This window comes from Oculina patagonica, chromosome 5, assembly GCF_052425735.1.
Source record: "Oculina patagonica isolate OP01 chromosome 5, crgOcupat, whole genome shotgun sequence".
NCBI classification, from domain to species: Eukaryota; Metazoa; Cnidaria; class Anthozoa; order Scleractinia; family Oculinidae; genus Oculina; species Oculina patagonica.
In genome coordinates, this window is record NC_135762.1 from 26,068,513 (window position 1) to 26,090,468 (window position 21,956).

General features: G+C 41.0%; 2 protein-coding genes across 2 annotated transcripts; one reads left to right on the top strand and one right to left on the bottom strand.

The window, feature by feature from the left end:
• Nucleotides 1-2,197: 2,197 nt before the first annotated feature.
• On the bottom strand, nt 2,198-12,474 carry LOC144653552 (uncharacterized). Its single transcript, XM_078513582.1, has 6 exons — nt 12,448-12,474; nt 10,131-11,076; nt 5,990-6,497; nt 5,285-5,478; nt 3,624-3,968; nt 2,198-3,072 (listed from the first exon to the last, which is right to left on the bottom strand). Exons 2-6 carry the CDS (start codon nt 11,069-11,071, stop codon nt 2,649-2,651), a joined length of 2,412 nt encoding a protein of 803 aa, XP_078369708.1. The 5' UTR covers nt 11,072-11,076; nt 12,448-12,474; the 3' UTR covers nt 2,198-2,648.
• Nucleotides 12,475-15,116: 2,642 nt separating this feature from the next.
• LOC144654819 (uncharacterized) lies at nt 15,117-19,956 on the top strand. The gene is made up of 6 exons (XM_078515038.1): nt 15,117-15,189; nt 16,064-17,009; nt 17,503-18,010; nt 18,352-18,545; nt 18,814-19,158; nt 19,449-19,956. The coding sequence occupies exons 2-6, from the start codon at nt 16,069-16,071 to the stop codon at nt 19,870-19,872; spliced, it is 2,412 nt and encodes an 803-aa protein (XP_078371164.1). The 5' UTR covers nt 15,117-15,189; nt 16,064-16,068; the 3' UTR covers nt 19,873-19,956.
• The last annotated feature ends 2,000 nt before the right edge of the window (nt 19,957-21,956 follow it).

A 21,956-nucleotide genomic window follows, 5' to 3' on the forward strand; every position in this document is an offset into this window, starting at 1 on the left:
AAACTGTTTACAAACAATTATTGGATGAGGTTTTTGTGATATCCGGAATAATCAAGGTCGAGGTAAGTGTTATCAGCCGAAGCCGAAGGCTGAGGCTGATAACACTTACCGAGACCTTGATTATTCCAAACATCACATAAACCGAATCTAATAATTGTTTTATTATACATTATTTTTCTGGAAAAGGAAGTAATGACAAACGATTTCAACCTGTTTCAAAACTTGTGCTAATTCCGGATGGTCGTCCTACTAAATCGTGGAATAGTTCCTTCCCAATTTTTGTTAGTCATTTTGTGTTTTCCGAGACTTAATTGTCCAGCAATTTTTGAACTTTGGTCAAACTATTTCTCGTTTGAAAAAGTGAATCGACGAACTATGAATTTCCTTCGCCGCCAGATGCCTGACACATTTCTCTTGGAAATCATGCATTGCGCGCGCTACCTACAGATTAGTGAAAACTCTGCTAGCAGATTATGCACTAATCTGTACTGGTTGCGCGGGGTTGCGCGGATTCCCAGAATTAGCTGTAGGCTGTTAGCCAATGAGAAGACAGCTAGTGACTACAATGTATAATAAATGCTTTAATTGGCTAAGTGTCAGGGCCTCCAAGGTGAACAAAAGCTTCGCTACCTTACTCCTCAGATATGATAATGAAAACAATTCGAAAATCCACAGCTAAAACGACCCGGCATGCTTCGGATACCCGCTATCATAAGCTGAGACGACAAAATAACGACAAACTTCAATGTACGAACTACTTCAACTGATGTAAGTAATTTGCTTTTATTTACTAAGTCAAAATCCACGCCTCCTAAAACTTGAGACAGTAGAAAGGAAGTGATTTTCTTCTTCGCTTTAACTAGATTACTGTAATAGAGTTTTTGTCTTCTCCTTTTAATTCCAACGAATATCTGACAAATCCAGATAAACAATGCGGATTTCTAAACCGCCCGAAATACAATTTCTCAATCTTAATTCTGATCGATCTCAAAATCATCATACACAAAATCACATGTTCAAATATCATGTGTTTAGAAACGTGACAGTCCGCGTGACAGAGTTCAAAGTCACGAAACTAAGCAAAAAGTCTATGACAATCACACGTTACGTAAGGTCATATATACATTAGTTCGTCGCATAGCATATACGACATTGTACTAATTACTAAGGGATATACAGTCAACTCTCTCTAAAACGGACACCTTCGGGACCGGCTCCAACTGTCTGTCTTAGAGAGGTGTCCGTCTTATAGGGAGTTGTACTTACAGTAAAATGACTGAAAAGTGGCAAGGACGGGACCATCACCAGGTGTCCGTCTTATGAGGTTTCCGTTAAGTGAGCGTTGACTGTATTTGTTCTTAATTTAAAGGGGATACAAAATTTAGCTTACTGGTATGCTGAAAAGTATGCTGTCAATATAAGATATATTTCTGTTTCATTAAACAAATTTAATGTTACTTTTTCTAATATAAAAAATATAATAAATACATTTTTGATGGGAAACGCCTTTTTACTTAAAAACGTCCTGAGTGACTCTGTTGTGTTGTGGGAAGGCATGTCAGACACAAAGCCTTTTAAAAAGATATTTGGTCTACAGCTCGAAATATCAAAATGTTAATTCCTTTTGCTGATACTGTTACTTTCCAATGCTTGTGCTGAGATTTGGTGGAAGCCCGGGAGGGCAGTCAAAAAAGTTTTATACGGGGAGGCTCCGCCCCAAGCTCTTACCCCATACCCTTTTATATACCATTTTCAATGAAATTGTACCCCTTTCGTATACCTTTTAGTGAAAAAAGGTACCCCTTTCATATACTTTAAAGACATGGCATAGACTTAGAACAGGACGTTTTCTTGTCATTTTCATGCTGCGCTTTATAAATTAAAATAATACAGCCATAAAGTGAGTCTGTTCGAAATATTTTAATTCAGAGCCCTTTTAAAAACCTAAATGACGGATTTACATACCATTTCATATACCTAAATTCGTGAAATCCATACCCTTTTATATACCTAAAGCCTGAAAAAGGTACCCCTTGCGGGCGGAGCCTCCCCGTATAGGCCATTATATGGAGTATCCCCCCGGGGGAGGGGGGGGGGGGGGTGGAAGATAACCTGCGATCAGGCGTTCTTTTTTCAAAAGGGAGTGGAGCGATAAGTAGGAAAGGAGGGCATGATCTCAGGTTAGGTGCAGATCAAGACAATATTTGTTTCTCTCGTCACATACCGCTGTCAATGTTAAGATGTGGTTACCAGAAATTGGAGTTTGATTACTTTGTGATTATGTAGAATTTTGTGAATGGAAAATCCACATGTTTCGATTACAGAATTCACAATGCACGGATCAGAATCAATCTAGGTTGTAGCTGTTTTTCCACTCTGCATGGCACGGTCAAATTTATGAGCATTTATATACCGTAAGGAAAACAACCCTTTTTAAATTTAATTTTTAAAGTAAGCGGATAATATTCTCTCATTGACTGCGATACCTTCAAAAGGTTTCGCTACTTATATAGGACACCTTAATGATAACAAATAAACTAAGATTTTGATCCCACACCACTTTACAACAACAACAACAACAACAATCATGAAAACCGTTTTAGATTCTGGACAATCAGCACTGTTGCTCTTGGTATTGTATTCTGTTTTCACTCGTCATGCAAGCGCCCTAGGAATTCAGCGGCTTCTGCCTCTACGCATGCGTTGTATCCTTCCCCATGGTATGCCATGAACATACGGGAAGTGAAAAACTGGTTGGCCGTGTTGTGTTGTGGGAATGCACCACAAAGGTTTTTTGACAGCTTTTGACACTTGGGACCGTGCACGTGACAACACTCGGAGCAACCGAAGGTTAAAGAGTCAACCTCATCTGCCGCTTGCTGAGGGCTTTCTCCCCACTTGGCAGCTTCAAGATCTACATCAATGTCACGCAACGCTTCCTTCCATGTCACGGGCTCCTCGGTATGGACACCTTTGTCGGGATGTCTTGGGGAGACGAGCAGAATCTCACCTTCGCCAACCTTGGTTCCTTCAGTGTGTACATCTTGTTTATCGTAATAATGAACTTTAAACCTGAGGAGATTTAAAAACAGAATAATACATTTTTCACAGCGTCTGTGTAGTTAATATTAAAAAAGCGGTTTTCGGTGAACTCACTGATCTGAATCATGCCAGCTTTGCAGTCGAAGGAAGCATGATACTAAATTTAATTCAATTGCATTATTATACAAAGAGCTTCCGGGAGGCGCGGTGGCCAAATGGTTAGCGCGCTGGACTCAAGATCGAGCGGTCCGGGTTCGAGACCTAGCCGGGGTCATTGTGTTGTGTTCTTGGGCAAGATACTTTACTCTCATAGTGCCTCTCTCCACCCAGGTGTATAAATGGGTAACGGTAAATTAATGCTGGGGGTAACCTTGCGATGGGCTAGCATCCCATCCAGGAGGGAGAAGAAATACTTCTAGCCACTTAATGCTACAGAAACTTGGATAAGCTCCAGTGGTATGGGCCACTTGGATCGACGCAGACTTTACGTTTTCTACATAGAGCTTCACCCATAAAGCAATAAGCCACCAAACGTCGTTCGAAAAAAACTTTCTTTTAAATGACCTTAGAACGGTATTCACCTGTAGCTTCTCGGCTGGTTTCCCTGTGGCTTCAGAACAAACTTCTCCTTGATATCTTCAATGACGTCACGCCCATCCAAACCAATGAACGAGCAGTGTAGCTTTTTGCGCGCCAGTGACAAGGCATTCAACAAGCTGTCTCCCCATTCGGAGTCGTGAGTCTTGTAGCCACCGTCCACAACAACAATCTTAGGCAGACGTTTCTTCAAAAGCGGCAAAATGGCGAGGTTTTCAATATGGCCACCATCACTTAAGCGCAAGATAGGCGGGGGCATGGGACCTTCATGAACAACGTACAACAGATCTCGATAAAACCGGACCAACGGCAGATTGGTAATGCACCATCTGAAAGGGGAATAAACAATTATACGAATGCTTCAATCCAGAGATTAGAGACGCTGTAGCCTAAAGGTTAGTGCGCTTGACTCCGGACTCAATTGGTCCGGGTTCAAGTCCTGGCCGGGGTCACTGTGTTGCGTTCTTGGGCACTGAAGACGCTTAACCCTCGCAGTGCCTTTCTCCATGCACCCGGGTGTAATTTAAACACTGATAACACTGATAATTTAAACACTGAAATTGCTCCACCTTCTATCAGTAATGACAAAGAATATTTCACCCATGTTGTCCGTGATAATACAACGGTATTAGACTGTGATCACAACTGGAATCTTCTTCTATACAAAGAGGCTTATTATATCAAACGCCTAGCACCTTCCCTGAACAATGGACCAAAATCCAGCAGAGAACTTTATCTATTCTCCTGAGTAAACTTATTGTTTCCGTCTCCTCACTCACAGTATAAGATCTAGCTTGTATGTTAATTTTATTAGTCTGATGATGGCATAGCTTATACCGAAATACAACAATCTATTTATCAAGATCCTCATTTGTTGTCTGAATGACACAATGAACCTATTCGGGTTATCCTTCGTCCTTTATGTATAAATGGGTACCGGCGAATTTAATGCTCATGGACTAGCATCCCATCCAGGGTGAGTAGTAATACTTCTAGTCGCCTCATGCTATGGAAACCGGGATAAACTCTGTAGCCTGATGGGCCACTGGGCTCGAACGCAGACTTTACCTTCACCTTCGATTCATGGACTGTTGCACTTCATTCAAACAATGATCACCTGCGACTGCAGAGACCAGTCTTTAAGACCAAGAATTACGGTGGGTGCGCTTTTTCATCTTGCGCGCCAACATTGTGGAACAGTCTCCCACTTGATGTGAGAAGTGCTCCATCGGTTGACACTTTTTAAAACTAAGCTTGAAACGTTTTTATTCAATAATGATCTTTAGTATTTTTCTTTTTTAATGAATTTTAGTATTTTATAATGAACTTCAGTATTTTTTATGAATTTTAGTATTTTTAATGAACTTTAGATTTTAAGAATTAAGTATTTTATCCTATTGTAATTTTAAATATTTTAACTTGTAAGGGCATTGAGATTTTTAATGTAATGCACTAGATTTATTATTATTAAATAACAGCTATACTTGTACTGAGACTATTGTAAACACGATCCTTCTCGTTTTATTTGAAATGCCATAAAGCAAACAACGGTGTCACAAGTACCACCGACAAAAATATCTCCGAATCGCAATGGAGCAAATTGCATAAAAGATACATTTTTGAAAATCTCTTTTCCCTTGCTTACCTTGCTACCTTTTCTAGTCTGCTTGGATTTCTGTTCCCAGTCTTCATCACGGCTAAAACTGCCATCAATGACAGCATGACAAAAAAGACGAAAACTCCAATGGCAACCCACATCTCGCTTCCCCCGGCAAAGTATACCAGAGGAAAGGTTATCAGGGGGAGACCTCGAATGCCTTCAATAATAAAAGGTAATACCTGTCAAATAAAAAAAGTAAAAAAGAAATTTTTATACCCGGTTATAATTTCCTAGGGTGACAAAAGTCATACTTCCCCTAAGTGCGCATTTCTCAGTTTATCTGTTTAGGAGTGAGAGTAAACTAAGGAAACTATAATATAAACTATCAATCTGGTGAACTTGTGAGTAACAAGTATGCAAATGTATTAAGGTTAACTTTGGGCCGTGTTAAAATTTTACTTCTTAACTTTTAGTATGTATGGTAATTTAGTTTCCCCCAATTATTCTTCAGTCATGCACTTTTCTCGTATTTTTCTCTAATTAATTTACTTGTATTAGCATGACAAAGTATTTATGGCAGGTATAATAAAACTATTAATTAATGACCTCAAGGGAAACAGTGCATTTTGTTTTACTTTCGACCCTCAATGTTTCCTTCGACTCCACCACGGGCTACATTGAGGGTTGAGGGAAACAAAACTCACAGTTTTCCTCAAGGCAGTCATAAATAACCCTATCTCATGAGCTCACCCTCATACAGCAGTTTTCTCTTTTTAAGCCTTCTACGTCAGAGACCATGGGAGCTTCCGTACTGAGACCTAACACGATTTGCAACTGTTTGAAGCTTTCTACTGACTGCCCGTAGGCTCCCATGTGTCGAGCAACTGCGGCGGCTGAAATTGCCATGGCTGCTGACAGGTCAATGTCGTGAGGGTCAAGCCCGTCTTCAAACTGTTGCTCTTGTGGTCGCCGATCCAGGCGCTCTATTTCAGTTGGGGACATTACAAGAAGTCCATACTTCCACCCTGCATCAGTTTCAGCAACGCGCCATTCATTAACGACAATGTTCGACAGGTACAGTGGCTTGACTCCTCGCAGGTCGCCTAGGCTTAAAGGTCCCGGCTCGTTTTCAGCGAGAGGTGGACGTTTTACCTGTGAGACGCAGGTCCATCTTAGGAAAATATCATCAAAGCCAATTCCACTACACCCTGTTGCACCGATGCTTGCATCTGTGTAAAAAGCTTTCTGCAATCGCCATCTGCAAGTACAACACAACAATCATCATTGCAGTTTCACTGATCAACGGTGACAAGAAGAAAACTAAACTACACATCGTTTTTGAAAGACTTTTCAAACGTTTAATGGTTTCTCCCATCAAAACTACCTCGGGAAAGCTCTAGGGCCGATTGACACGGTAAGACTTTCTCGCATATGTCTGTACTGCGACAAGCTTATAACCCGCCGCGCGCGCGCGTCTGTCGTAAGGATATTATAGCGACCTTCAGATTGGACTACGAGTACGAGTACGAGTTTTCAAACCAAATTCCGTGCCCTCCTATAATCACTTAACACAGCAATCTTATCCCTAACGTTTATTTGTGTGTTATTGAGCAACAGGAAAGAGTTATAGTTTGGGGGATACAATTGTGTCGAAATTGCAAAGTCATACTTGTACTCGATCTCGTACTCGTGGTCAAATCTGAAGGTCGCTAATAGATTCAGTTATACAGCGCGATTCGTGTTCTAGTCATGGCGCAATCATGTCGCTTGCGATGATCGTAGGTAAAATCGTACTTTCTAATTCGCCTCTAACTCTTGTTCCCTGCCGCAATTCAATGGAGGTCTAAAAAATTCTTTCTTATGGCCCTAGAGCACTGTATTTGTACTGTATCGATCTCGAAAATATGAACACCTCTGACACTCTAACAAGTTAATGGATAAAAAAGAGTATAAAACCTCAGTGACCTTTGAACCTTGGAACAACTATACGTCTCTAAGTATACTCGAGAGGTCCTGTTATTAGGGTTGTTTTATCCTCCCTCCTCCCTATTCTTCGGAGCATTATCCTCCCTCCTCCCTAATAATCTCCAGCGCTTTCTCCCTAAACATATCTCTGTCGGAGCATTCTCCGTACAGATAAGATCTATTCTTATTATTTTATTATAAACTACAATAAACTTCTTTTTTTTTTTCTTCAATAATAACTATTATTACTTTTTTAATAATAATTAGTTAACCCTCTCCAAATCCTCGGAACGGGGAATTGCTTTTTTTTTTTTTTTTTTGTTCTTGGTATTTTTTTTAAAAAACCTCCCCCTTTTGTATGATATAAGGAGAGGTAATTTGAATATTTTACTTGAGCAATGGTTGTTGTTTTATCAAATGCCAGTTTTTCATGAGTATTTGCTTCATGTTTGGTAATGCTAGGTGGTATTGCGTTACAAAAGCCAAATTTTATTTATTTTTTTTAATTAGGCTCGCTGTAGTTTGTTTTGTCAAACGATGGTTGTTTGTTTTAATAAAAATAAACCCACATACCAATGTTCAATTACAGCCTAATGACAAAATAAGACTCAAATATAACCAAAACTCATTACTTACTCGCTACTTTTTCCCTAAAATTCCCCTAGGACCCATTTCTTTTTTTCTTAGTTGTCATTCATTCTTCCTTATCCCGATAGCTACATTGACACTCAATTTATTATTTGTTCTATTCTAGTAGATTTACTTCCTTTCCTCTACACATTATTTTAATCTATTCGATCATATCATAGTAGATTAAATCAAAAATTTTCTTTATTTCTTTTTTTTTCTTTCCTTCGATCGGCGATCTATATTTTAATATTTTAACACAAATCATTCTTTTTTTTGTTAATTATCTTCGTTGATGTTATTAGTTTTTTTTTTGTAATAAGAATTACTCCCCTCAAATACTACACAACTATTAAACAGCTCTTTTTTTTTATTACAATGTTTTTTTTATAATATCATCATTCTTTTACTTCTTAACAATCTTCCTACATATCTTTCTATATCTTCATCAATTATCTTTCTCTCTTCTACCCCAAGTCTCTCTCTATATTGCGAGAATCTAACTCTTTTGTGAGAACAAAAAAACACCTCTATTTTTTCTATTATCATCTTTGTGTCTATGCCAGGTGTAAAAAAAAAAAATTTGGTTATATTTGCACATTGGGGTATATTGGGACAAATCTCACACATTCTTCTTCTATATAATTTTTCTTTTCTAAACCACCCCCCCTCCGCTTAAAAAACTTCCACGAACCTCCCTTAGGTTCTTTGTTGGTTGGTACTTTGTTTCGTGTTAGCCCGCTTTATGTTTTCAAAATTAACTCTCGCGAGAGTTCTTTGGACTAGGCTCTCTGTATCCCCTCTCGGGATATGATTTGATTGGAAGTGCTTGGTTTTTTCTCCAATTTTTTTTCTAAGCATTTCCAAGCTTCTCCTTTTGTTAAACCCTTTCTAACCCCCTGTTAGTTACCCCAAGGGGTAATAGTTTGCTTATATAAATCTTTGAGTTTGCTTGAATCTATCTTCTTTTGTTAGTACTGGTTTGTAGGCAGTTGATGGAGTTTCTCTCTCTATCATAATTGCTGCTATGTAGTTGATTGTAGGATGATGATTTTTTTGTTGTTTAATCTACTTTATAACCCCCCTATTTGTGTCCAAGATTAGAGGGAGAAACAATGTCGTCGATATATTGTTTCAAGCGAGAGGTCTGATTGCGCTTTGGCTAAAAAAATCCTTTTTCCAAAAAAAAATGGCAAAACCACCCCCCTGGCCCCAGGGCGGTTCTTTTTTTGGGGTAAATTTTCCCTAAAACCGGGATTAATTGTTCCGTTATAAAAGCCCGAAGGCCTTGGGCAGTTAATGTGTTAGGGGGGGGAAGTGTGTCTTTATTTAAAGTGTCGTATGCCTCGCATCCTGTTTAAATTTCCCCTTCTTTGTAATATAAGTATACACGCTCTTTTTATCCCCATTGACCCCAAAAGCGCTTTCTGGGAAATTATTGTCCTCTCAATAAAATTTGTAAAGTGTGTTATCTCTGTGATAGGAGATTTGTGGTGATGCGCTCGCCTCTGGCGTATTTTGTCAACAAACGGTGATTGTCTCTCTTTTGACCTGGGACCCCCGGAGATTATAGGTCTCCCGACAGGAGCCGGTTTGGGGGTTTTTCGGGGGTGTATAATATTATTGAGGGGTTTGGTGTTTTAGATAACCCTTTTTTTTGTCATCTCCTCTATATGATTTTTATTTTTATATAGTATTTTTTTTTTTTATTTTTTAGTATACCGGTATTTTTCTTTTTTAGTGTATTTTTCCCCATCTTTGTATATGTATATGGTTACTGTATGTAGTTCCTTTTCTAATATCATTATGATGATAATAAAAATTAAACTTACGTGGACCTGGACCCAGCCACTGGTTATCGACCCCAACCCCAGGGGATCCAAGACGATAGCGTTGCTTTTAATTATGGGTTGCTTGGACTGATTCCTTACGATTACCGACCAGGGGTGTGTATTATTATCAGTATAAGTATAAATAGCACAAGCCGAGGGTGATTACAATAGAACCTGGACGTGACTACCCTAGCTTTCTATTCACTCAACCCCAAACTCATTCTCTCTTCTCCCTTCCTTATTTTTTCTTTCTTTCACCCCCCAACCCTTATTTTTTTTTTCCTCTTTTCCCCCAACCCAATAACCGGTCCCCACTGGAAAGATATAGAGTGCAAAGCAACTTTCCATTACTTTTTTAGCTTATAATCGGAATAATTTTTAGTTTTGAAAAAAAAAAAATATGAAAGGTATTTTTTTTACGACTCTCGATTTATCCCCGACCGGTAGGCTATATTCCAGCGTATTACCTGTTAAAAACATATACAAGTCGCTGTTGAAGAGCTCCAAGCGCAGGTACGATCCAAAAAACGATTCCAGAGACAAACAGTAGTCGATAGAACAAGTGATCAGAATACTCAACACCAAATATGGTCGCCCTAAACACTTTCCAATAAACGCCATAAGCGTACACATAAACCACCAGAACAAGAGACGATTTACGTCTAAGAACTGGAAAGAAAAACCACACAAAAATGCTGAAAGAAAAGATAAGGAGCTGCACCCAAGTGGGAGTTCGGTTAAAGTAGAAAAAGATAAAAAATGGAATGAAGGTAAAAGCGAGGAGGAGGCCGCACACAGCGGAAACGATGTAGAACTTGGCAGAAAATCTAGCACTAGATCTTTTGGCCAGCAAATAGAAAAACAGGTAAATCATTGCCAGGGAAGAAAACAAAACGATCCTGTCGTAAGCATTAGACCCGGCTTCTATATTGCAACGGGAAGTGCCATTAGTAGCGGTTACTACAAGCACCTCTGCTCGTGTCCCTGTGTCATCTTCGCATGCTTCGTTTTCTGCTCGTAGCAAATCCCCGAAAATGAAATCGATGGCGTACGCTGAGGGGCAAATGTTGCATCCCCACACGATTATAGGCATTGCAACAGAAACAAAAAACATCAGAGAAAGCAATATTATAGTGTCGAAGATTCCTTGAAGCGGTTTCTGCCAGTTACACATATATCCAACCCTTTCTCTCATGTGATCAAAGAATTCCTGGTGCCATTTTGGATCGTCTTTCTTTCCATGTCTGTATTTCCAGTCCAGGTAGGCTGTGCCTGTGTAACCGCCCCCTGACACACAGCTCAGGTAGTCGATCTTGGTTTTGCGCTGTAAAAGCCTGCGCAGAACTCCAGAGCAGAAGGCCGCTGACCGGATACCACCTCCAGAGAAGGCAAGGCCTGTTTCCGCCATTGATGCTTAAAATAGGAAAAAAAAACATTACACGTTACTTTACGAATGCTTGAAAAGAAAACCACTCGGTGTTGGTTTAGATTTATATCGCGCCAAATCTCTCCTCCGCAGTACGGGCTGGGAAATGGGGAGAGGTGAAAAGTAAGCGTGTGGAGGCTGGGGAGAATAGCAGCGTTTCGCCTTTCCCGTCGTACCCCGCGCTCCCCCTTTTTTCATTTTTCGTGTTTTTCGCCTTCCACCATCTGTTGAAGGAGCCTCTGCGGACGAGAGAGTCAAGCCAATTACATAGAGAAGAAATATTAAAAATTCGGATAACAAGGAAAGTAAAAACTGAATACTATTTTTATAACAGTCCGATCAGGACACTTGGCATTCAACTTGCAATCAAACAAAATAAAACTTTTGACAACATACGAAATGGCGGTAATTGCAAATAGAATTACCTGCAAAGTATATTGCTTGCAGACTTGCTTTACGGGGAAATAAAAACCATAACACGGAAGCAAACATGACGATTTGACAAAAAAGTCGTAGCCCGTGACAAACTTCACAATCAGGGTTGCATGTAAAACACTTCTTATCAAATGAATTTACAATTGTCTGTAAGGATGCGTTCGATTGACCTTACCGGTATTTGCAGTCCGAAGTGAGAATGCAAAGAATAAATCCAAATGTCCGTTCGATTTAGCCGCTATTCCGATTTTGTAATACGTTGAATATGCTCCAAGCATTCTTGATGTCTTTATATACTGCTTTAGAACAACAAACAGAAATGGTGGCCGCCGGTGGTAAAAAATAAACGCAAGCGTGCGAAGAGAGGAATATTTACATATACACAGAAAGGGATCCTCCTGAAGTCGGGAGGAGCTAGGATCTAGGAGAAAGTCTTTCTAAATGAAGTTGGTAGTCTCTCCAAATATAGTGGAACCTGGATTTAACGAACCTCTATATAACGAAAATCCTTGGTATAAGGAACGATATTCATGTTCTTCGTTCCAGTAAAAGTGAAATATATAGGAAAAAATTCCGATGTAACGAAACCTCGTTTTAGCGAATATATTTTGCCAGTTCCTTGGCCCTTCGTTATATCGAGGTTCCACAGTAAAGGCGTTTTCTAAAACGTAAAATATACAAGGAGGTTGACAACACAATCGATTGGGCGAGCATGGGAGCACGCGCGAAAATACTTCCGCACAAGGAGATGCCGCGAGCTACCCTGCTGCTACGCAGGCTATATCTACCGCGAGCAGGCGCGAGGTAATTTTTTTCGCGCGCTCGCGATTCCTCACTCGGCCAATCTACTGAGAAACTCACTTCACCGTATTAGTTTTACCGGTATCAAGTTATAGATTGCACCAACTATTAATCAAACCTACCTTGTTTGGGAAATTGAAGATCCACGTAAAAATTGAATGATCCGACGGCAGGATAAGGGTAAATCGACTTTTCTTCAAACAGAATGACTGTCGTTCAGTTTATGGTGCACGAATAAATCGTGGAGTAATAAAAAATTAATTTCACTACGTTAGGCTTATTAAGTTACGTGTTTCTGTGGGCAGGTGTCCGGCCTTTTCACCTTGGACAAAAGCAGATATCGTGAACTTCCTCACGCCCGTTTATTGATATCGTTAAATCTTCCGTACGGTTTAGAACCGTTATTAATAGAGAACTTAAGCACAGACGTTTTTGAGCTAAGGACGGCAACCGGAAGGCGAATGTTTAAAGTTTTTGGCGAGCTTTAACCTCCAAAAATAAGTTAGAAAGCCTTTGTTTTAGCACTAACAACTTGAATTTATGAACACAAGTTCGCTAATACGCGCCAAAGACGTTCCACTTCCGGTTCAGCTTGCCGTCCCTGGCTCAAACACGCAGTTAGAAAGTCCAGAAAGCGTGCGCTTAAAGCCGTACTTCACTATGCTGGACTTATGTCCGGATTGAACGCAAATATTGTTTAATGAGTACTTCATGTTTGACTGTGTTATTTGACATTTCAATATTACTTCATATTTGACAGAATTTGGTGTGTTTTGGTGAACTTTTATCAATGAGGACACTTTGTGATGCCTGTCATGAGGAACGTGCCTCTCTTTAGGGGTCAACCCGGGGATATCCGTAATATTCCTTTCTAAAGTTCTATTTTTCTAGTATTGTTTTCTAAAAGAAATAGGAAACATTTTCTCCGTGTTCCTATCGAGTTATAAAAACACTCGTGAAAGATTTGGAGGACTCGAAAAAGCTGTGGAAACATGCACTTGCCTGCGGATTGTGCACCCAGAGCCCAGCATTTTTCGTTTTTCCAAACTTCCACTTTTTATTTCTAAAAAAAGAGGAAGTTAATTATTGGGAAAGGCTGCTGCCTTTTTTGTCCTACACTTCTCAAATCATTAATAATTTACCCGTGGTAATGACCTTAATTTTGTATATTTGTTTTCAAAGCAGAACCTATCGCTGATGCCAGCTCACATTTCACATGGCTAAAAGTATTTTTGAACTTCCTTTCCAAGTATGATCAAAAACCAATTTCTCGTTTCTACGCATACAATATACTGCACTGTCAGAAGATCAAAATATGGTATCTGACAACTTTTGTCGTTGTCATGGCAACGAATTTCAACGTCACAGCAGCCTCAATTTTCTCAATGGCAAAACCTACACACATTTTTTCTAAATGTGATTTCTGAGCCAACATTATTGGTGTCGCTGCGATGCAATGCAAAATATGTGAATATCTAAACCATAACCAGCAACCTTAAGTCAACGGACCTATCATCGCTGGCGCTGCACTAGCCTGTAGGGCAGGCGTTTTCCGTGGGCACGCGAGGTATCAGTACTAGCTCGCGATCAAGTAGATTCGCTGCGATGTTCGATGTGGGCGGAGAAAGGTTTGGATTGAACATTCCCTAAGACGCGTTTTCTCTTCTCTCGCCAATCCTCTCCCGAGTATGAATTCAAGAAGGCGCTCGCGCGATCAAAATGCGTTTGTTCGCTAAAATACGCCGCATTGCAGGCTAGCGCTGCACAGAAGTTGTAACCACACGTAAAACAAAAACTATTATCATTATTCAGTCATGCAGTTCTTGAAAAAGATACCATTGAGTGGGCAAGGATTTCGATTACCTCAATGAATAATGTTTATGCTAGCAACAATACACCCTGCTAGCCGAGTCTTTCGTAAAGAGGCTCTGCTCGCAACGTGTTAGAAACATGAACTAAAACTAGATTTTAAAGGAATGCTAAAAATATTTTAACATGCAAGTTTTCCTCAAGAATGGCGAGTTTCCCACAACCTAGAAGAAATAGTTAATTAAACAGCTCTAATTAAACGAAATGGCTTATTTAGACAGCTTAACAGCCAAATAAACCTCTAAAAATTATTCAATAAGCCAGGACTCCAAGATCTTATATTGCACCACGATTCCCCAAAGAGCAAATGGATAGGAATAATATTAACCTAAAATAAGGTTGGGGGCCTGGAACCAAGAAACCATGTTCTCTCAATTTACAAAGCAGTCCATTTATGCTTTGGTCAGCGGTGTTTTCGTAAGGATTCGTTAGCACTGTCACAGTGAGCGTAACGCAGGCTTAAACTCGACAAAGGACAAGGTCGTTAAAACAAAACTAAGGCATTTCACGTCGTTTTCTTCACGTCGTTATTACACTTGGAAAGGAAGTTCAAAAGCACTTTTAGCCATGTGAAATATGAGCTGCATTAGCGACAGGTTCTTTATTGTGACCAAATTAAGGCCATTATCGCGAGTAAAATATTTCAAGATTTGAAAAGTGTAGTTCAAAAAATGGCAGCAGTTTTCCCGTTTATCAACTTTTTTATTATTAAGAAATGGGTGTTGTGTTAAAACGGCACTAAACCGTGCATAAGATAGAACGATATTTTAAAAATGGCGTGATCTGAGGAAGTTCACGATATCGGCTTTTGACCAAGGCCGGAAAAAGACACCTGCCCACAGATCAACATAACTTAATAAGCTTTTAGTAGTGAAATTAATTTTTAATCAAACCTCTCTTTATTCGTGCACGACAATCTGAAAAACAGTCATACTGTTTAAAGGAAAGTCGATTAACTCTATCTTGGCCGTCAAATCGATCAATTTTTTTACGAGGTAAGTTGCTAAATAGTGATATTCTTTCCTTCAAGCAAGTTTAACCCTATACCGGGAACTGAATACCGTGATTTGAATTTAACAGATTTTTATTTAGTGACTGCATGAGTTAAAGTAAGACAAAGGAGATATTTTGGTTTACCAAACAAGAAAGTTTCGTTTACCAAATACTAAGTAGGAAAGGGACGATTTTAGGTGCGTTTGATTGCCATTACTACTACGTAAACAGCCATTTTGACCGTACGTCAGAAAAACTTAAACGGTCGATTAACGATCATTCCGTTTGCACAATTGTCCGAGCCATGAATTCTTGGGCTTTTTTCTTTTTTGAAAAGCTGCTTTCCGTTGCAGTAAAGGGCGTTTTTTGTTGTTGTAACAGATCTACTCTCCGCGTTATTTTTGTCGTCTGACTTATCAGCAGTTTCACTGAATACGCCTTGACGAGTCGCGAAGTACGTCGACTCTCCTTTCGCAGCCTCGCAGCAATCATTTCCCATACTTGCCCTGCCTTGTCCCCAGGCGTCCTCATGCGTGGTCGTGCACGGTTCGCTTGGCGTTGTGGGTCTGATGCGGATAGGAAAACGGCCCTTAACCTAACCATCAACCCCCGCGCTCCCTGTTTTCCCGCCTAAACCATCTGGCCGACAGGCGCCTGGGGACGAGGCAGATACGTGCCTCTTTACTATTAGGTATTTTTATCGCTAGTTTCCGGGCTCGCCCAATCGATTGACCCTTAGAAAAATGAGGCACTACTCGTAGTTTAAATTTTTTTTACGTTTACGTTTCATTTAACCGAGGGTTTTCTTCTCGACTATTCTTAAAGCCGAACATGTAATGCTTAGCTGATGCCTTTTTTTCGTTTTTTTTTTTTAAGTATCAATGGCGGAAACAGGTCTTGCATTCTCTGGAGGTGGTATTCGGTCAGCGGCCTTCTGCTCTGGAGTTCTGCGCAGACTTTTACAGCGCAAAACCAAGATTGACTACCTGAGCTGCGTGTCAGGGGGCGGTTACACAGGCACAGCCTACCTGGACTGGAAATACAGACATGGAAAGAAAGACGATCCAAAATGGCATCAGGAATTCTTCAATCACATGAGAGAAAGGGTTGGATATATGTGCAACTGGCAGAACCCGCTCCATGGAATCTTGGACACAATGATATTGCTTTCTCTGATGCTGTTTGCTTCTGTTGCAATGCCTATAACCATGTGGGGATGTAATATTTGCCCCTTAGCGTATGCCATCGATTTCATTTTCGGGGATTTACTGCGAGCAGAAGACGAAACATGTGAGGATGTCACAGGGACACCAGCAGAGTTGCTTGTAATAACCGCAGCTAATGCCAGTTCCCGTTGCAGTATAGAAGCCGGGACTAATGCTTACGACAGGATCGTCTTGTTTTCTTCCCTGGCAATGATTTTCGTATTTTGCTACTTGCTCGCTGAACGATTTAGCGCTAGAATTTCCGCCAAGTTTTACATCGTTTCTGCTGTGTCTGGCCTCTTGCTTGCTTTTACCTTCATTCCATTTTTCATCTTTTTCTACTTTAAGCGAACACCCACTTGGGTGCAGCTCCTAATCTTTTCCTTCAGCATTTTCGTGTGGTTTTTCTTTCCAGTTCTTAGACGCAAATCGTCTGTTGTTCTGGTGGTTTATGTGTACGCTTATGGCGTTTATTGGAAAGTGTTTAGGGCGACCATAATTGGTGTTGAGTATTCTGATCACTTGTTCTATCGACTACTGTTTGCCTCTGGAATCGTTTTCTGGGTCGTGCCTGCGCTGGGAGCTCTCCAACAGCGCCTTGTATATGTCTTTAACAGGTAATACGCTGGAATATAGCCTGCAGGTTGGGGATATATCGAGAGTCGTAAACAGGACAGTTTTTTTCATACCTCCACTGCATTGCTCAACCAGAACGAACACTTTTTCGTGATCCACTAAAACAGTCTTGGGCTTCAGGCTTCAATGCAAATACCTCAGTGACTCCAGCGGTCTGGCGCGTTTTGTGTAATATAACTGAATTGGTTTTCGATGTAAAAACGATGTGTAGTTTACTGTATTTTATATTAATAACGCCGTTGATCTGTGAAGCTTCAATGATGATTATTGTGTTGTACTTTCGGAGTGTGAGGAAAGCATTTCAAGCGATTATTTCAGTATTTTCTCGCAAAGTAGTAGCTGAATGCAGTCCGAAGCAGTAATTTCCGCGGGAACGCCGCTAAGCTAAAAATAATGGTAATAGGTTCCTGACTGGATCTTATATCGCTGTTAGTCAGTAAAGCTTCAATGATGATTGTTGTGTGATACTTTCAGATGGCGGTTGCAGAAAGCTTTTTACACAGATGCCAGCATCGGTGCAACAGGGTGTAGTGGAATTGGCTTTGAAGACATTTTCCTAAGATGGACCTGCGTCTCACAAGTAAAGCGCCCACCTCTCGCTGAAAACGAAGCAGGACCTTTAAGTCTTGCCGACTTGCAGGGAATCAAGCCACAGTATCTGTCAAATATCGTCGTTAATGAATGGCGCGTTGCTGAGTCCGAGGCCGAGCTGACGTATGGGCTTCTTGTAATGTCCCCAACTGAAATAGAGCGCCTGGATCGTCGACCACAAGAGCAACAATTTGAACACAAGCTCGTCCCTCGAGACATTGACCTGTCAGCTGCCATGGCAATTTCAGCCGCCGCAGTTGCTCGACACATGGGAGCCTACGAGCAGTCAGTGGAAAGCTTCAAACAGTTGCAAACCGTATTGGGACTGAGTATGGGTGCACCCATGGTCTCTGACGTAGAAGGCTTAAAAAGAGAAAACTGCTGTTTGAGGGTGAGCTCATGCACTCAAGATCGAGTAATTAATGCCTGACTCTAAGGAAAAAAGTCAGTTCTGATGAACCGAAGGGAGCATTGAGGGTCCACGGTGAAACGCCGACAAAGTGCACTGTTTCCCGTGTGGTCAGTCATTACATGTTTTGTTATACCCGACATAAACAGACGGGTACTTAAAATTTGCTTTGGTCTTTGAGTAAAGATCGATACACGTGCTAATTCGCGTGCGAGTGCGGGAATCAAGCTACTGTTACCCTAGGCAAAATGACTTTCGTTACCCTATGAAACTATAACAGAGTATAACAATTTCGTTTCTTCTATTTTTTTTTTATTTGTCAGGTATTACCTTTTGTCATTGAAGGCATTCGAGGTCTCCCCCTGATAACCTTTCCTCTGGTATACTTTGCCGGGGGGAGCGAGATGTGGGTTGCCATCGGAGTTTTCGTCTTCTTTGTCATTTTGTCAATGATAGCAGTTTTAGCCCTGATGAAGACTGGGAACAGAAATCCAAGCAAAGCAGAAAAAGTGGCAAGGTAGGCAAGGAGAAAAATATTTTTTTTAAAAAAAAATGTATTCGTCATACAAGAATTTTTTTGTTCATTGCGATTCTGAGATGATTTATCGGTGCAGTGGGTTCATTTTTGAAGTGTTTTCTTGGTATTTGTGGCGCCTTTGTTTGCTTTATTACATTTCAAATAAAATGCCAAGGATCGTGTTTAAAACAGACTCATTATAAGTGTCGCTGCTATATGTGCAACCGCTCATTGAAGCATTTGTATAATTGTTCATTTCCCCTTTCAGATGGTGCATTACCAATCTGCCGTTGGTCCGGTTTATTCGAGACATGTTGTACGTTGTCCACGAAGGTCCCATGCCCCCGCCTATCTTGCGCCTCAGTGATGGCGGCCATATTGAAAACCTCGCCATTTTGCCGCTTTTGAAGAAGCGTCTGCCCAAGATAGTTGTTGTGGACGGTGGCGAAAAGACTCGTGACTCTGAATGGGGGGACAGCTTGCTGAATGCCTTGTCACTGGCGCGCAAAAAGCTACACTGTTCGTTCATTGGTTTGGATGGGCGTGACGTCATTGAGGACATCAAGGAGAAGTTTGTTCTGAAGCCACAGGGTAACCAGCCTAGAAGCTACAGGTGAAATAACCGACGTTTTAAGGTCATTTAAAAGAAAGTTTATTAAATCGACTTTTGTGTGGCAAACATTATGGGATGCTCAGGGGGGCAATAAATATGTATTTTCCCCCTGAGCATCCTATAATAGCTACCTGAAACAATAGAATTCAAAACTGCCGCCGTATCGGTTAAAGGGCCTATTGAATTAAATTTCGCATTTTGCTTCGTTCGGCTACAAAGCCGCACAAAGAGCGAGTTCAAAGTGACTAAAGACGCAGTGAGAATTGTCTTATTCTGTTTAACCTCCTCAGGTTTAAAGTTCATTATTACGATAAACAAGATGTATACACGGAAGGAATCAAGGTTGGCGAAGGTGAGATTCTGCTCGTCTCTCCAAGACATCCCGACAAAGGTGTTCATACCAAGGAGCCCATGACATGGAAGGAAGCGTTGCGTGACATTGATGTAGATCTCGAAGCTGCCAAGTGGGGAGAAAGTCCTCAGCAAGCCGCTGATGAGGTTGACTCTTTAACCTTCTGTTGCTCCGAGTGTTGTCACGTGCACGGTCACAAGTGTCAAAAGCTGTCAAAAAACCTGTGTGGTGCATTCCCACAACACAACACGGCCAACCAGTTTTTCACTCCCCGTATGTTTATGGCATACCATGGGGAAGGATACAACGCATGCGTAGAGGCAGAAGCCGCTGAATTCTTAGGGAGCGTTCATCATATATAGTACGGGGGCCTATGAGGATTTTGCAATTCGAGGCAATTTTTTATGAGTGGCCCCAACTCAAACCTAAGATGCTTTCCAGTACCCCTCCAACCCACAGACTTTCAGAGGATGCAAAATCTTATGCATCCCCACCCCCTCCTGCCCCATATCCCCTCCAAAAAAAACTTTTACGCAGCATAAAAGCATTTGTTCCTAAAACCAAATTGATTGCAACGCTGGTACAACGGCAGGAGGGCAAGATTTATTTGTAAGATGTTACATTCAACAAAGAGAATATTTTTTCAACGACTTTGTCCTTTGTAGAGTAAGACGGAGGTACACGTGAATTTGACATGTTTGAGTGAAATTTTAAAAGGTTTAAAAAAGTGATAGAAAAAAACATTATTTTTGGAACGCCACCAGACAGTTGACCCCTACGCAAGAGCGCCCCTGGTTGTCAGGGGACTGTATCGGTGTCCATCGTATCTACTAATTTTTAACTTCAAATTCTAATTTTCAAACCACATTAAAGGGACCATGTCACGGCTAAGTTAATCTTTTCTTATTAAATTTTGCCAAATATTCGCTATGAAACTAAATGTTTGCAAAGAAATTAATTCTTTGATACTAAATGACAAAACCATAGCTTCATTGCAGCTAAATGTGTCTCCCGGGCGTCATAAATTAAAGTTACAAGCAGACAAGATAAACTTTGAAAACTGTTCCGCCGGAACATATTTCCAAAGCCCACATCGCAATCCGTTTCAATCTTCGACACTTTTGGCCAGCCGTGCCTTAATTCTTTTGCATTTGGTGTGTTATTTAAATATTCCTTCACTGTTTTAAGAGGTTATTTTATACATTTTAACAAATTTGATGGTCATTTCCTATGCCTAAGCCGTTTGGCTAAAATCCGTGACACGGTCCCTTTAAATCTTCAATATTTCTTATTTCTCTAAATGTTACTTATCCTTTGAGAAAAACTATCTCCTCCCAAACATCCCCCAAAATTACCCCAAAATTTCCAAAGCACCGCAAAACATAGATTCGTGTAATGAGCATAGAGGTTTTGGATTGCTTTTAACCCGCGAACGGGATATTCAAATTAAACCCAAGTTAAGCGGTGGATTAACAGCCTTAAAGCCTGCGCTACGCTCGGTGTGACAGTGCAAAAAGAAGCCTTATGAAAACAACGCTGACCAAAATATAAATGGACTGCTTTGCAAGTGGTTCCAGGCCCTGTCGCTCCTTGACCCACCCCTCCCCATCCATCCCCCCGGCCCAAACCTGTTAAGGTTAATATTATTTACTCATTGGTCATTCGTGCACAGGGAGCAGAGGAGCCAAATTTGACCTTTGTAAATATCAAAATGTTCGATCTATTTCGTAGCGCTTGTCTCCTTGTCATACGTTATCCGATCTTTTTGTTTACGCGACGGTTAAGCCAGCGGGAAACTCGTTCAATAGTCTGTTGTGTAACCGCAGCGGTTTTCCGTTCGTTTGTTGCCCGAAGGGGCAACGGACGGAAAGCGAAGCTTTCCGTGCGAGGCACGAAGTGCCGAGAAGAAAAAGAGACAAGGTCTCTTTTCTTAGTGTGTAACGATCTGCGCCCACGGTCATTGAGCCTGCGGCTACGCCAAGCGCATCAGGATTCCCGCGGGTCAGGCTAAATGGCGTGGGTGGGTGGGTCGTGGGTGAGTGGGTCGTGGGTGGGTTGGTCGTGGGTGGGTGGGTCGTGGGTTGGTGGGTCGTGGGTCGTGGGTCGTGGGTCGTGCGTCGTGGGTCGTGCGTCGTGCGTCGTGCGTCGTGCGTCAATGGTCGTGAGTTGTGGGCAAGTTCGCCCACGATGTAAAGGAGCATTCTCACCGTTTCTTTAATTAACAAAAACATATATTCTTTTCATGTCTGGTGCACCGTTTCGTTTTTTTTACTTTCATGTCTCCCGGACAGTTACGGAAGCCGCCTGAAAATTGCAAATATTGATTGACCTTGGTGTGTATGCTGCTTGCCGAGAATTTTCTGATCGGCAACGTTTTGGTAACAATCAATTTATTGAACGATTTCATGTACGTAGGCTTGGTGGTTCTTTATTCCGTGTCGAGTAA